This window comes from Natator depressus, chromosome 2 (assembly GCF_965152275.1).
Source record: "Natator depressus isolate rNatDep1 chromosome 2, rNatDep2.hap1, whole genome shotgun sequence".
Classification (NCBI taxonomy): domain Eukaryota; kingdom Metazoa; phylum Chordata; order Testudines; family Cheloniidae; genus Natator; species Natator depressus.
This window is the reverse complement of record NC_134235.1, coordinates 3219341-3233118: the sequence shown is the minus strand read 5'-3', so window position 1 is coordinate 3233118 and position 13778 is coordinate 3219341. Positions and strand designations below refer to the sequence as shown.

Below are 13778 nucleotides of genomic sequence, written 5' to 3'. Positions count from 1 at the left end.
GGTGCCAGGGCTCCCCGGTGCAATCAGCCCCAGCATTAGCAGCCCTGTTAGTGCGGGCACTTTGCATAATCCTCCCAGTGTTAGCACAACAAAGGGGCTGGGGCTGGAGGGCGAGGGGAGCAAACTGGGCCAAGGGGAATCCAGTGGGTATCTCGAGGGAAAGGGCCCACCAGGGAGGGGGGTCGGAGCATGGCACGGTTCCCCTAGGGAAGATGGGAGCCTGGGCGCAGCACTCAGGAAACCACTTCTGGGGAGGGTCCTAGAATCACAGATCAGGGTTGGAAGGGACCTCAGGAGGTCAGCTAGTCTGACCCCCAACGCGGGGTCCTCCCGGACCTCACAGGCTTTGCCACTTGGGAATTCTGCCGTGGAGCCAATCACCCCAAAACACAGACGTGGGGGGCAGACCCGGCCTGGCCCGGCCCAGACCCTGCCTGAGAGCAGGGTGAGCAGCCAGCTCCAGCCCCATGCCTCAGCCATGAAAGCACAGAGCTCACCTGGGGGGACTCCAAACACTGCACCCCCCGAGGGCTGGAGGCATCTCGCCCCAGGGCTGCTGCATTACCCCAAGGGGAGAAATGGCTGAATGTAAAGGGTTAACCCTTTCATTGCTGATTGCTGGAGCAGAAACACCCAGGCAGTAGGAGCAGATATTCCCCTCCCGCTGCCAACCTCCTCCCTGACTCCCTCAGCTGGGGAATCTCCCAGGAGACACTTAGCCACGTGCTGAGGACCTGGGGATCCCCAGCACCAGGATCCACCTGGGGAAGGGCGGGGGAGCTCGTAGCGTGAGCCTCTAGCTCAGTGGTTCTCAACCTGCGGCCCGTGGGCCCGCTTCCAGCCCAGTCAGCTCAGAGCTGCGGCCCATGGGACATCCTCAGGGCCATATCTGTAGTATTGGATGCATCCCACAGAACACATTCTGGCCCACATACGTGGCCCACAATGGTAACTAGGTTGAGAACCGCTGCCTAGCTAATCGGTGATGGACATGCCCAAAGCCAGCCCACAACGGTCGCTGCCCTGACTATGAGCTCACCCCCTAAGCAGGGCGAGGCCCAGTCAAGGTCTGGATGGGAGACGTCCAAAGAGAGGGTGCATCCCTCCTTGAGCATGGAGGATGGGGGGGAGCTGGCAGGGCTCAAAGGCACGGGAACATGCCCTCCTGCTGAATCTCAGGCAAAGGGCCAGCCCCCCTCCCTCGATGACAGCGGCGCCACCCCCCAGGAGTGCAGAAATCATGAGATTGGCTTAAAAATCCCGAGATCTTCAAAGCCAAACACCCGGCCTCCGGGTTCCGAGCCGCCAGGGCTCACGCAAGCCTCAGGGCCCAAACCCTGGGAGTAGCAGGCTCTCTTGCCCCCATGTCCTCCCATCCAGACCCCGTGGGGAGAAGAGCTGGGCCTGTGGCTGACGGACAAGATGGTTCGGGCATGGCAGGACAGGGGCCCTGCTTTGCCACAGGACCACGGTTCCCTGCCTGGACCTGCCTCCCCTCCATGGCAGCAGGCTGGCGGGTTTTATGCCTCTGGCTTCGTGTGGGCATGCGGCCAGTCAATGCCCAGTGGCATCAGGAAAGCCTTGCTGGCAGCTCCGGAGTCCTGCACGTCTCCATGGCCCAGCACCCAAGCGCATCCCCGGGTGGGAAACGGGAACAGCAGGGCTGGGATAGGATCCCAAGGGGTAGAAATAGCTCCTTTGGGTCCCTGCCAGGGCCCCAGCTCAGGGCTGTGCCCTGCAGGCCCTTCAGTGATGGGGCTTCCCCTAGGACAGGGAGTGGGAGGATGGGTGGCCCAGTGGTTAGGTGCTAAACTAGGTTCTACAACCAGCTCTACAGACTCCCCTTCGTTTCTCGCTGCCTCGGCTGCTGTCCCTACCCTGGGGGTGACAGTGCTGCCCCAGCCCACGGGGAGGCTGGGAGGCTAAATCTCTCTTGTGATTGCCAGGCGGCTGGATACCACAGGGAGAGGGGGCTGCTGCGTGAGCAGCCACAGAGACTCCAGTCAGTGCCCCACAAGGTCTGGAGCCCTCCTTGGGCGTGGTTCTTGCTATTCAGCTTGCTTGAGTTGATGACATTCAGTAAGGATGAATGCAAAGTGCTCTACTTAGGAAGGAACAATCAGTTGCCACATACACAATGGGAAATGACTGCCTAGGAAGGAGCACTGCAGAAAGGATGAGGAGTGGGTGTCATAGTGGATCACAAGCTAAATATGAGTCAACAGTGTAACACTTGCACACAAAAAAAGAGAGAGAAAGAGCCCACATTCTGGGCTGTATTAGCAGGAGTGTTGAAAGGAAGACACAAGAAGTAATTCTTCCGCTCTGCTCTGTGCTGATTAGGCCTCACCTGGAGGATTGTGTCCAGTTCTGGGCACCACATTTCAGGAAAGATGTGGACAAATTGGAGAGAATCCAGAGAAGAGAAACAAAAATAGTAATTCAGAGTAACAGCCGTGTTAGTCTGTATTCGCAAAAAGAAAAGGAGTACTTGTGGCACCTTAGAGACTAACCAATTTATTTGAGCATGAGCTTTCGTGAGCCACAGCTGAATGCATCCGATGAAGTGAGCTGTAGCTCACGAAAGCTTATGCTCAAATAAATTGGTTAGTCTCTAAGGTGCCACAAGTCCTCCTTTTCTTTTTTAAAAAATGAGTAAAGGTCTAGAAAACATGACCTCTGAGGGACGATTGAAAACATTGGGTTTGTTTAGTCTGGAGAAGGGAAGACTAAGAGGGAACATGATAACAGTTTTCAAGCACATAAAAGGTTGTTACAGGAGGAGAGAGAAAAATTGTTCTCCTTGACCGCTGAGGACAGGGTCAGAAGCAATGGGCTTAAATTGCAGCGAGGGAGGTTTAGGTTGGACATTAGGAAAAACTTCCTAACTGTCAGGGTGGTTAAGCACTGGAATAAATTGCCCAGGGAGGTTGTGGAATCTCTGTCGTTGGAGAAGTTTAAGAGCAGGTTAGACAAACACCTGTCAGGGTTGGGCTAGACAGTCCTTAGTCCTGCCAGGGAGGTCCCCTCCAGTCCTAGGAAGCTATGATTCTTCCTAGCATCACCCCGACTCATGGCTCCTAGGCCCCCCACCCAACACCAAAAACTAGCCAGGCCAAGCCCTGCCCTGTTCCTGTACCAGGCCTCACTCTGCCCACGGGAATCTCAGCTCATCTGCAGCTGCTTGTCACCCCTGTGCCCAATACCATGGCGGTGCCCCAGGACGGCAGGCGCCCACCCAGCCAGGCGGGGTCACCCCAGAGCCAGGCAGGCTAGGAGGCTCTGGCTGGGGGTGCCCCCCCCAGCAGCGCTGTCTCAGGCCCCGTTGTGCTGAGCTGCAGGGTGAGCTGTGGAGGGGAGGCAGGGGCCACTTCTCACCTCAATCAACCCAGGGCCGCCACCTCCCGCCTCCTCCCAAAGCAGAGCCAGCGCCCAGCCCCTTCCCCTGGGCCGCACCCCAGCCGGGCTGGCTCCAGCAGGGGGCGAGCCGCCCATCTGCATGACAAAGGCCGCGATGGCCACTGAGAGCCCCTAATGCGCCCACCTGAGAGCTCCCAACAGCCGCCGCGGGCGCCTGGCCTCCCTCTTCACACGCTCCGGGCGCCTGGCCGGGACGGACGGACCCAGCCCCCGCGGAGCAGCCCTCGGGCCCCGCCGGCCACCCCACTGCCCAGCCCAGCGCCATGGAGCAGACGCCGCCGAAGAAGAAGAAATACAGCCGCCACCGCAAGCCGCCCTACACCTACCTGGCCATGATCGCCCTGGTGATCCAGGCCTCGCCGGGCAGGAAGCTGAAGCTGTCCCAGGTACGGGGCCCCCCGCCCGGGACAGCTGCGCCCTGCTGGCCGGGCAGCGCAGCGCAGCGCGCAACTCGCCACGGCCCGGATCGGGGCCCCTGGGTGGTTGGTGCCCCCGGGAGGAGACCCCCGCCCTGAACCAGTGACCCCGGACCGCAGGCTGCAGTTCCCTCCTGGGGTGCCCTGTAGGAGGTTGTGGGGCGGGGACCCAGCGTAGGGTCACCGGTCCCGGAGTTAGCTCCGCTCCAAGCGTCTTGCCGTCTGCCTGCGGGCTGGGGGGCATCGGTTGGGTTTGGGGGGCTGGGGTGGATTGGCGGCAGGGGCGATGAGGTTTTGGGGTGGTAGGGGCAGTGGCTGCGGGGCGATAACTGGTTTGGAGAAGGGGAAGGGGGTCGTTGGGGGGTCACTGGTTTGGGGTAGGGATGGGGTGGTAGGGGGAGGGGGGGTCACTGGTTTGAGGGGGTGGAGGTGTGGGGGTCACTTGTTTGGGATGGGGGGAGAGGGTTTGGGGCGGTCACTGGTTCGGCGTGTGGAAGTGGGGGGTTTCTAGTTCAGGTTAGGGGATGGGGTTGGGTTCAGGGAGGGGGGTCACTGGTTCGGGGTTTTGGTGGGTGTTTGGGGTCACTGGTTTGGAATGGTTCCGGGAGGGCGGTCAGTGGTTTGGGGTATGAGAGAGGGTTTGGGGGGGGGTCACTGATTCGGGGGAGGTGAGAATCACAGGTTTGAGGTGAGGGGATGGGAGGTGGGCTCAGTAATTTGGGGGTGGGGAAGGCGGGAGAGAAGGTTTGGGGGTCACTGGCTCGGGGAGAGGTGGGGGTCAGTGGTTCGAGGTGGGGAGATGGGGTGGGGGTCACTGGGAGTCACTGGTTGGGGTCAGGGAGTGGTGCGTGAGGGTCCCCCAGCAGGGCTCGGCGCTGGGGTCTGCTCCGCCCGCGGCCAGGGGCTCTCACGCCCCGTCTCTCGGTTTCAGATCATCCAGGAGATCGGCGCGCTCTTCCCCTTCTTCACCGAGGGCTACCAAGGCTGGAAGGACTCCATCCGCCACAACCTGTCCTCCAACCGCTGCTTCTCCAAGGTGAGCGCTGGGCCGGGGCCACAGACACCGGGGGCAGGGGTGGGGTGGGGTGGGGTGACGGGGCTTTGGGGGCAGGCTGGCGGCGGAGGTGGCGGGATACGGGGGGGGCAGACTGGCGGTGGGGTGATGGTGATGGGGTATGGTGGGCAGGCTGGCAATATTGGGGGTAGGGATGATGGGGAATGGGGGTCAGGCTGGCAGGGTGGGGATGACAGGACATGGGAAGCAGGCTGGCAGTGGGGGGTGGGGTTAATGGGGCATGGGGCAGGCTGGCAGGGTGGGGATGACAGGTATGGAAGGCAGGCTGGCAGTTGGGGGGTGGGGATGACGGAGTATTGGGGACAGGCTGACAGTGGGGGGTGGAGATGATGGGATATGGAGGGCAGGCTGGCAGTGGGTGGGGTAAACAGGAAATGGGGGCAGGCTGGTGGTGGGAGGGGATGACAGGATATGGGGGGCAGGCTGGCAGTGGGGGGTGGGGTTAATGGGGCATGGGGCAGGCTGGCAGGGTGGGGATGACAGGTATGGAAGGCAGGCTGGCAGCTGGGGGGTGGGGATGACGGAGTATGGGGGACAGGCTGGCAGTGGGGGGGGTGGAGATGATGGGGTATGGAGGGCAGGCTGGCAGTGGGTGGGGTAAACAGGAAATGGGGGCAGGCTGGCAGTGGGAGGGATGATGAGGATGGGGGTCAGGCTGGCAGTGGGGGGGGTAAACAGGAAATGGGGGGCAGGCTGGAAGTGGGGGGTGGAGTTAACGGGGCATGGGGCAGGCTGACAGGGTGGGGAAGACTGGGTATGGAGGGCAGGCTGGCAGTGGGGGGGTGGGGATTATGGGGTGTGGGGATGACGGGATGGGGGTCAGGCTGGCAGTGGGGGGGGTAAACAGGAAATGGAGGGCTGGCTGGCAGTGGGGGGCAGGCTGACGGGGGGGTCTCTGACTCTGGGGAGCTCTGTCCCTGGAGACCTCCCCCCTCCCACAGGTTGAGCCCGTCTCGCTCTCTCCCCGGCAGCTGCTGAAGGATCCCGCGAAGCCCAAGGCCAAAGGGAATTTCTGGACGGTGGATGTGAGCCGGATCCCCCCGGACGCCCTGAAGCTGCAGAACACGGCCATCTCCCGGCAGGAGGCGGCCTCCTTCGCCAGCGACCTGGCCCCCTTCATCCTGCATGGGCAGCACTACAGGGGGGGCCCCCAGCAGATGCTGCCTGCAGCCAGCGTGGGTGCTAGAGCTCCCGCACCCGGGGCTGATCCAGAGACTCAGGCCCCGCAGGCCAGGCCCCGGCTGAACACTTCCTTTTCCATCCAGTCCCTGCTGCAGAACCTGCACAAGGTGGACTTGAACGAGCAGCCTGGGGGTCAGGGGCTGCCCAGGCTGGGGAGGTCTCTGCACCCGGAGAGCCAGGAGCCCTCTCCATTCCCGCTTCCTTCCCCCGCTGCGCTGGGGGCCCCTGGCAGCCCCAGCTACCCCTCCAGGGGCCCTGGCATCCCAAGGACTCGCTCCTCCTCTGCCTCGACGCTGCCCTTGGATGAAAAGAGCCCAGGCAGCCCGCAGCCCCCGGCTCTGGCCAAGTGCCCCCAGCTGCTCCATGCCTTCCCGAGCAGCAGCTCCGACTCAGAGGGCTCCACGTGCCGCACCCCGCCAGTGTCCCCCATGCACCAGCTCCCCCCCTCCTACGCTATGGGCCTGACCCCGCTCATCCCCACTTGCTTTGCCTTTCCCCCCATCCCCGGGCTGCCCTACCTCAGCTACTGCCCTGCTGCCTACGTCAGCCCGGCCTACTGGGACCTTGTGCCCCAGCCCTTGCCAGCGGCCCTTCCCCCACTGCTGGGCGTCCCCATGGACCTGGACAGCGCCTTCCCGGCCCTCCCCCGCAGCAAGGCCAGACACGCCCCTCCCACGGCGCATCCGCCCTGGCACACCCAGCATCTGGTGCCCCCCCAGTACGGGGGGTTCTGAGGGACACGGGGGCAGCCCCTTTCCGGCGGGGCAGCAGCGTGGCTGCTGGGCGATGGCTGACGCTAAACGTGCAATAAAGGCCAAAAGCTGGGAAAGGGCAGCTCCCCACCGGCCCTGCCCCGGAGACCAGCCCCTCCCGAGACCCTGGCCTGCACCTCGCAGCCTGCAGGCCCAGCACGCAGCGTGGCCTGGCCGTGGGGCTTAGGTTGCAGTGGTGCGTGCTGCAGCGTGGCCCGGGGGCCTTCCCAGGGGAGCAGGGCCCAGAGCCTGGGCTGGAGGAAAGGCGGGGTGGCTCCCAGGGGCTGGGGCAGCCCGGGCCAGCCCTGCCCCTCCTCCGGCCAGCCCCAGTGGGAAGGTGAGCGGGTGGGGTGGAGACCGTGCGGGGGGGTATGTGTGTAAAGTGTGTGCACACACAGAGCTATGAATAAAGGCAAATGGAAACTTGGCCGTGCCGCTCACTGTGCTGACCCCATCACCTGCCCCTGCCCTACGCTGACCCACAGCCTGCTCCCCCCAGCTCCCTGAGCCTGTCCTGTTCCAGCCCCAGGTCCATCTGCTACTCACTACAGGGTGGGGGGATGAGAGCAAAGTGAGGGCAACCGCAGGCAGCAGTAGGGGTGGGGGCTTCACCATCTGCCCCCTGCTGTGCTTGGCAGCCCCCCCCCCCGAGTGTGGGAACCCATGTCAGGAAATACAAAGCCTAACCCCTCTGCCAGGGCACAGGGCCATGAGCATGGGCTGTGAGACGGCGTTTGGGGCTGGGCCCCACCAGTTGGGGGCCTAGGACTACCTGTGGGGATTGCAGAGGCTGGGGACAGCAGGTTCTTTGCTCTGGCAAGTGTGTGTGGGGGGGGAGGCCACAAACTGGCTGAGGATGCAGGAGACACAGGGTCCCGTGGGAGGCAGGGAAGAGGTGGGAGGGGGAGGGATGTCTCAGAGCTGGGCCCCTCACCCTAATAAGGCAGCATCAAGAACAGGCTGGGGATGCAAAGGTTCCTCTTTATTGCCCCTGCAAGCGCCCAGCGGGAATAGGGCTCAAGTAGCACAGACACAGCCTGGGGGCCCCAGCCCTCCCCCAGCAGCCCAACTGCCAGGGACGCAGACCTGGGGACGGGGCATGAAGGGCCTCTCCCAGCAGGCGGTGGGGCAGGAGCACTGGCTGGGAGTGGAGTGCCCAGCTACTCCAGCAGGGGGCATCTGCAGGGAGTGGGGCAGCACCGGCTATGGGGGGGCTGTGGAGGGGGCCAGCAGCGTGGGCATGAGGATGCCTCCCTCCAGGCTATTGCACTAATTAACTCCTTGCACAGACCTCGGGTTCGAGGAGCGGTGGGGAAGATGAGTCCTCCTTGATCTCCCCCAACATGGGTGGCCAGGGGGATGTAGGTGCACATTTGCCTGGCTTTGCATGTGCATTCAGACATGCGTGTGCGGAGGAGCATGCGTGATTGTTCAAGCCAGTGACTGCTCAGCAATTGTCAGGCAGTATGTGGGGGCATTGCTGTGGGGTGGGGGCAAGGCCCTGCTGGTCTCCTATTTGCCCATTTGGAGGGCAGGGTGACTGCTCTGTGTGCTTTACACACACGCAGGGAGCATGCCCTACCGTTATGATAGGCCCTACAATAACAGTTGCAGGGTGGGAGCCCATTGTCCCACACAGCTTTCCTCTGTCATCAGGGGGCCAGCAGAGGGGAGCATGGTGTGGACAAGGGCTGCCAATACCCAGCATGGGGGGCTGGGCGACCTGTACTACAAGGGTAATGGGGGGGGGGGCACGTCTCCTAGTCAGAATGGGCCCAGAGTGGCCCTGCTCAGGGCAGGTGTCTGGCCCGAGAGGGGCCCCATGGCTGGAGGAAATCACAGCCCAGCTGCCGAGCTGGGGACAGTGTGCTGGGGTACCCGCTAGTGGGCAGAGGGAACAAGCATAGCACGGTCAGCCCAGGCCAGGCCCTTCCCTTCCCCTGCTTCTCTGCCCTGTTGCTGGGCTTAGGGCCAGGGCTCCACCGGCAGCCTGGTGTCTGGGACCAGACGCCCCCATTGCCCCGTGGATGCGCTGGCTGTTGGATGTGATTGCTCCCTCCCAGCTGACGGCCCCTGCCTACCCTGCCCCGGTGCCTCCTTGCTGTACCACAGTTGGAGAGAGGTGGGGTTGCTGCCTGCATTTTGGGCCTGGGGACGGGGCCAGGCGGGCTCAGAGCTCGCTCCGGCCCCAGGAGTCGATCCTGCGGGAAGCTGGGCCCAGCTCCACCTTGCAGACGCGCTGGGCGAACTTCAGGGAACACATGGTCTCCCCCGCGTTCTTCTCCAGTAGCGAGATCTGGGGGGGAGAGACGGACGGAGTAAGGCGGCCTGGTTAAAATAACCTGCTTTCACCACCAAGGGGTAGCGGGCCCCATCCCCCAGAGTCCTACCCCCACACAGGGGTCCCTCATCACGGTAATAATGGACGTGGGTGCTGAGCCGCCCTCTCGGTGGGGGGTGCGGGGGTGGGACGACCTGGCCCCGCTGCTCAGCCGAGCAGGAACCAATCGAGCCCTCCGCGATCCCTGTATCATCCTGGGCTGGGAAGTCTGTTAATCAGCAGCGTTCTCCCTACTGGCCAGAGGCAGCAGCATGGGGTGAAATAATGTAGGCCCTACACAAACAACAACGGTTATTCCCCCTTTTCTCTGCCACAGAATGGCGAATTTCCATGAGGCATTTCGGGTGCAGCAGCTCACGCGGGAGATGTGGCCTGTGGAGCCCCAGCATGCAGTGCGGCCATTCCCCAGCATGCCCCGGGCCCGGCGGTACCTACCTGCACCATCATTACAGTCTTGTTGCCCTTGCCCAGGGAGTCCTGCAGCAGATAGGTGAGCTTGGAGTTGCGGAAAGGCACGTGGCCCTGCTTGGCTCTGAGGGCCTGGATCACCTCCCCCAGGGCCAGCAGGGACTTGTTAATGTTCTGAGCTTCCTTCAGCCGCTCGCCCTGCGCCCCCGACTTCCAGACCCGCTCAGAACCCGCCAGGTCCACCAGATTCAGCTTCCCTGGGGTGCCGGAGACACAAGAAGAGAGTCTGGGCTTTGTGCGGCAGGCTCCGGGGAGCCAGGCAGGGCTGGGTCTGCCAGGAAGGGGCCAGGTGTGGGGTGCTCTTGGGGGAGCCACAGCCCCTCCCTGCCCACCCTCCAGATCCCCTCATTCCCCCTCCAGCTGGCACTGGACCCCCAGCACCGAACCACACCTAACACTGCCCCACAAAGAGAGGAGAGCCAGATTTTCAAGCGGGGATCTCTCCATTCTAGGAGCACAATTTTGCACCAACCGTAATAAATCTGAGTCTGCAATTCAGACTACAAAAGCCACTGCCCTGGGGGACAGCCTGGTACATTGATCACCCAGCGACCTGAACTGCACCCGCAGACTATTATGGGGCCGTGAGTTGTGGCTGTGAAAACAGAGGCCAGCACCCTAGGGCAAAAGGGTGGCCCTAATGCTGGGTGGTTAATAAACACCCTTCCCCCCCCCCACCCCCCATGATGCTGACCATGGCCAAGCGTTCAGAGACTGCAGGTGGGAGGCTGGCGGTTCCCTCCCTGGGTCTCGGTCACTTGGACAAGGACAGCAGCCTGGTCAGTTCCACCTTGTTTCTCGTCCATTTCACTGTCAGGGGCTCATGCCCTAGCACAGGGCTGCAGTGTTGGGCCCCTGCCAAGGGGATGAGTGTTCAGCCTGTCAGCCCCTGGGGGGCCGTCGTTTCCTGTGCATACTTCCAGCGCCAAGCACAGGGGGACACCCCCCCTCCGGCCTCTAGCTGCTACTGCAAGACTCAGCATGAGCCATGGCCTAGGGGACAGGCAAGGATCCGGGTGCAAGGTCTCTGGAGCACTGATCGCTAAAGGGCGCAGTTGGATGCAGGAGGGCCACGGTGTGAATTCAGCATTAGTGGGTCGGTGGCCCTACCAGGTGGAGCCCTGTGCAGATCAGGCAGTGCCAGGACGAGCTCCCCCCACCCCATTAGCCCTGCCCTGTAGGGGTTCCACGGCTCGCCCGGAGAGCCCCAGAACAGCGGCTTCTTGGTGAACATTTGAGAGTTGCATTTATCAATGCTGATCAATGCAAAGTACTGCACACTGGAAAACATAATCCCAACTCGACGTAGAAAATGATGGGGTCTAAATTAGCTGTTACCACTCAAGAAAGAGATCTTGGAGTCACTGTGGATAGTTCTCTGAAAACATCCACTCACTGTGCAGCGGCAGCCAAAAAACGAACAGACTGTTGGGAATCATTAAGAAAGGGATCGATACTAAGACAGAAAATATCTTATTGCTTCTATATAAATCCATGGTACGCCCACACCTTGAATACTGCGTGCAGATGTAGTCACCCCATCTCAAAACAGATCTATTGGAATTGGAAAAGGTTCAGAAAAGGGCAACAAAAATGACGAGGGGTCTGGAACAGCTTCTGTAGGAGGAGAGATTAATAAGACTGGGACTTTTCAGCTTGGAAAAGAGACGACTAAGGGGGGATATGACAGAGGTCTATAAAATCGTGACTCGTGTGGAGAGAGTAAAGAAGGAAGTGTTATTTACTCCTTCTCATAAGACAAGAACCAGGGGCCACCAAATGAAATTAATAGGCAGTAGGTTTAAAACAACCAAAAGGCAGTATTGCTTCACACAACGCACAGTCAACCTGTGGAACTCCTTGCCAGAGGCTGTTGTGAAGGCCAAGACTATAACAGGGTTCAAAAAAGAACTTCATGGAGGATAGGTCCATCAGTGGCTAGTAGCCAGGACGGGCAGGGATGGTGTCCCGAGCCTCTGTTTGCAGAAGCTGGGAATGGGAGACAGGGGATGGTTCACTTGATTCCCTGTTCTGTTCAATTCCCTCTGGGGCACCTGGCATTGGCCACTGTCGGCAGACAGGACACTGGGCTAGATGGACCATTGGTCTGACCCAGTCTGGCCGTTCTTCTGTTCTTCTGAGAGGGTGAGGCATAACCATGGGGACCCAGCCTGAGGCCCAGCCAACTCGTTTCACAGGGTATACCTATACTGCAATTAAACACCCACAGCTGGCCTGTCTTATCAGACTCGGCCTCTCGCTACAGGGATGTTTAACTTCGGCCTTGGGATCTTCGCCCATTGCAGGGTCCCAGAGCCCAGGCTCCAGCCTGAGTCCCAGCGTCTACCCCGCAAGGAACAGCTCCTTGGCCCTGCAGCATAGACAGACCCGTGCAGGCCGGCTGGCAGCCAGGAACAACGTCCGGTCACTGCCCTGGAATCAGAGCCAACCCTCCCCTGAGCGAGCCCCGGGCGACTTGACACCTCCTCAGCCGGCCATTCCTGCCTAAGAACCCCACCTTGTCCCTGAGAAGCCTGGTCTGACCTCAGTGCAGCCTCCGTGGGACCTCTGCCCCCCACAGCTCTGCCCCTGCGTGGGGGTGGCCGGAGGAAGGCTCAGGGACCTCCCACAAGCACCAAGCCTCAAGTTCCTCCCCCACCCCCCAGAAATCCTGAATCAGTGTCCCCAGCACTGACCATGACGTCCAAAGCCCCCAGCCCTCTTCCTCGCCTCCTGTCCATCAGCTGCCGCTGTGGACCGTCAGACTCGGGTGGCTCTGCCGCCCCCAGGCTGTCCCAGGGCTTCTCTCCTCTGTGCGCAGCAGCCAGCAGGGGGCGACGCAGAGCAGGCCGGGGCTCCAGGAGAGGATTGCGGCGCAGGCCCGCGGCAGTGGGTACCTGAGGTCTTGGTCCCGGAGCTGCAGTTGGTGCCGGTGATGGTGATGGTGAGCAGGGCGTGGGACCGGGAGCTGCGCTCGTTCATGTTAGTGCAGTAGGTTGCCCGGTTCCTCTTCCCCAGCGACAGCATCTGAGACAGACCCAAAGGCCGAGGAAATGAACCCACCAGGAATGAACCTCACAGCCCCCAGCCCCACCCTCCAAAACGCGGCAGCCGCGGGGAACCTCCCGCTCTGCTAGGCGAAGCTGCCGGGCAGCGCCGGCCTGAGTCACTGGCACTAGCAAAGGGAGCAAGCAGGGGGGCGGCTGGACCCGGTTTCACCAATTCATGAGCATGACTCCGCCCCTCTTAGCTCCACCCCTGCCAGTATAACTCAGATGCCCGGCCCCTCACTCCTCCTGCACCCGAAGGCCATGGGTGGCTTTGTCCCATCCCCTGGTACCTTTCGGATCTCCCGGAGCCCCTGCACCTCCACACTGGTCAGGCCCGGCACATGGAGCTGCCCACTCCCGTCAGGGTTCAGCTTGATGTCCAGCTTCTCCTGCGGCTCCTTCCCAAGCAGATCCCTGCAGGGAGATGACAACATCGGCTCAGGCTGGGTCCCCGTGCCCAGGACGGTCCCTGGGTGCTCTGGGTCCCTCAGGGCGGGTTGAGACAGTATTGAGTCTGCAGACAGGGATGCTAGGGAAGGGGACGGGCCATGGGGAGTCTAGGACCTAGGGCTGGGTAATATCAAGTGCTTCACAAACCATACAGAGCAATCACTGCCCTCTCCATGGAAATGCAGCCACCTCTGGAGCAGGCCTGTACAGCCACTCTGAACAGCAGCTTAGAACAAGTGAAGAGGAATCCTGGATCCAACTGAAATCAACAGGAGGATTTACAGAGGCAGCATTGATTCATCTGAGCTGGGATTTACTCAGGACCTAGTTTTATGTTTCAGCTTAAATCTGCAAATCCGGCAGCACAGTGCCCCCTAGTGCGCTCTGCGGTCCTGTCAATCAGAGCCGAGAGCGCCCCCTGCAGCACGGCGCCCCCTAGCGCGCGCTGGGGTCCTGTCAATCAGAGCCGAGAGCGCCCCCTGCAGCACGGCACTCCCTAGTGCGCTCTCAGGTCCTGCCAATGAGTGCCGAGAGCGGCCCCTGCAGCACGGCGCCCCCTAGCGCGCTCTGGGGTCCTGTCAGTCAGAGCCGAGAGCGCCCCCTGCAGCACGGCGCCCCCTAGTG

The 13778-nt window shown here is 61.7% G+C and overlaps 2 protein-coding genes across 2 annotated transcripts in view; one reads left to right on the top strand and one right to left on the bottom strand.

Moving 5' to 3' along the window:
- The first annotated feature begins 3534 nt into the window (after positions 1–3534).
- On the top strand, positions 3535–6827 carry LOC141982023 (forkhead box protein H1-like). Its single transcript, XM_074943690.1, is given in 4 exon segments — positions 3535–3654; positions 3657–3806; positions 4768–4872; positions 5883–6827. Coding segments are annotated over 4 exon segments (1320 nt in total).
- A 2136-nt stretch (positions 6828–8963) lies between these two features.
- Positions 8964–13778, bottom strand: part of KIFC2 (kinesin family member C2) — a 31752-nt gene continuing 26937 nt past the window's right edge. The window contains exons 16-19 of the mRNA XM_074946709.1: positions 12995–13118; positions 12552–12681; positions 9622–9851; positions 8964–9141 (exon numbers count right to left, since the gene is read on the bottom strand). Coding sequence (XP_074802810.1) covers positions 9016–9141; positions 9622–9851; positions 12552–12681; positions 12995–13118 — 610 coding nt within the window. The 3' untranslated portion in view covers positions 8964–9015. The remainder of the gene's footprint in view (positions 9142–9621; positions 9852–12551; positions 12682–12994; positions 13119–13778) is intronic.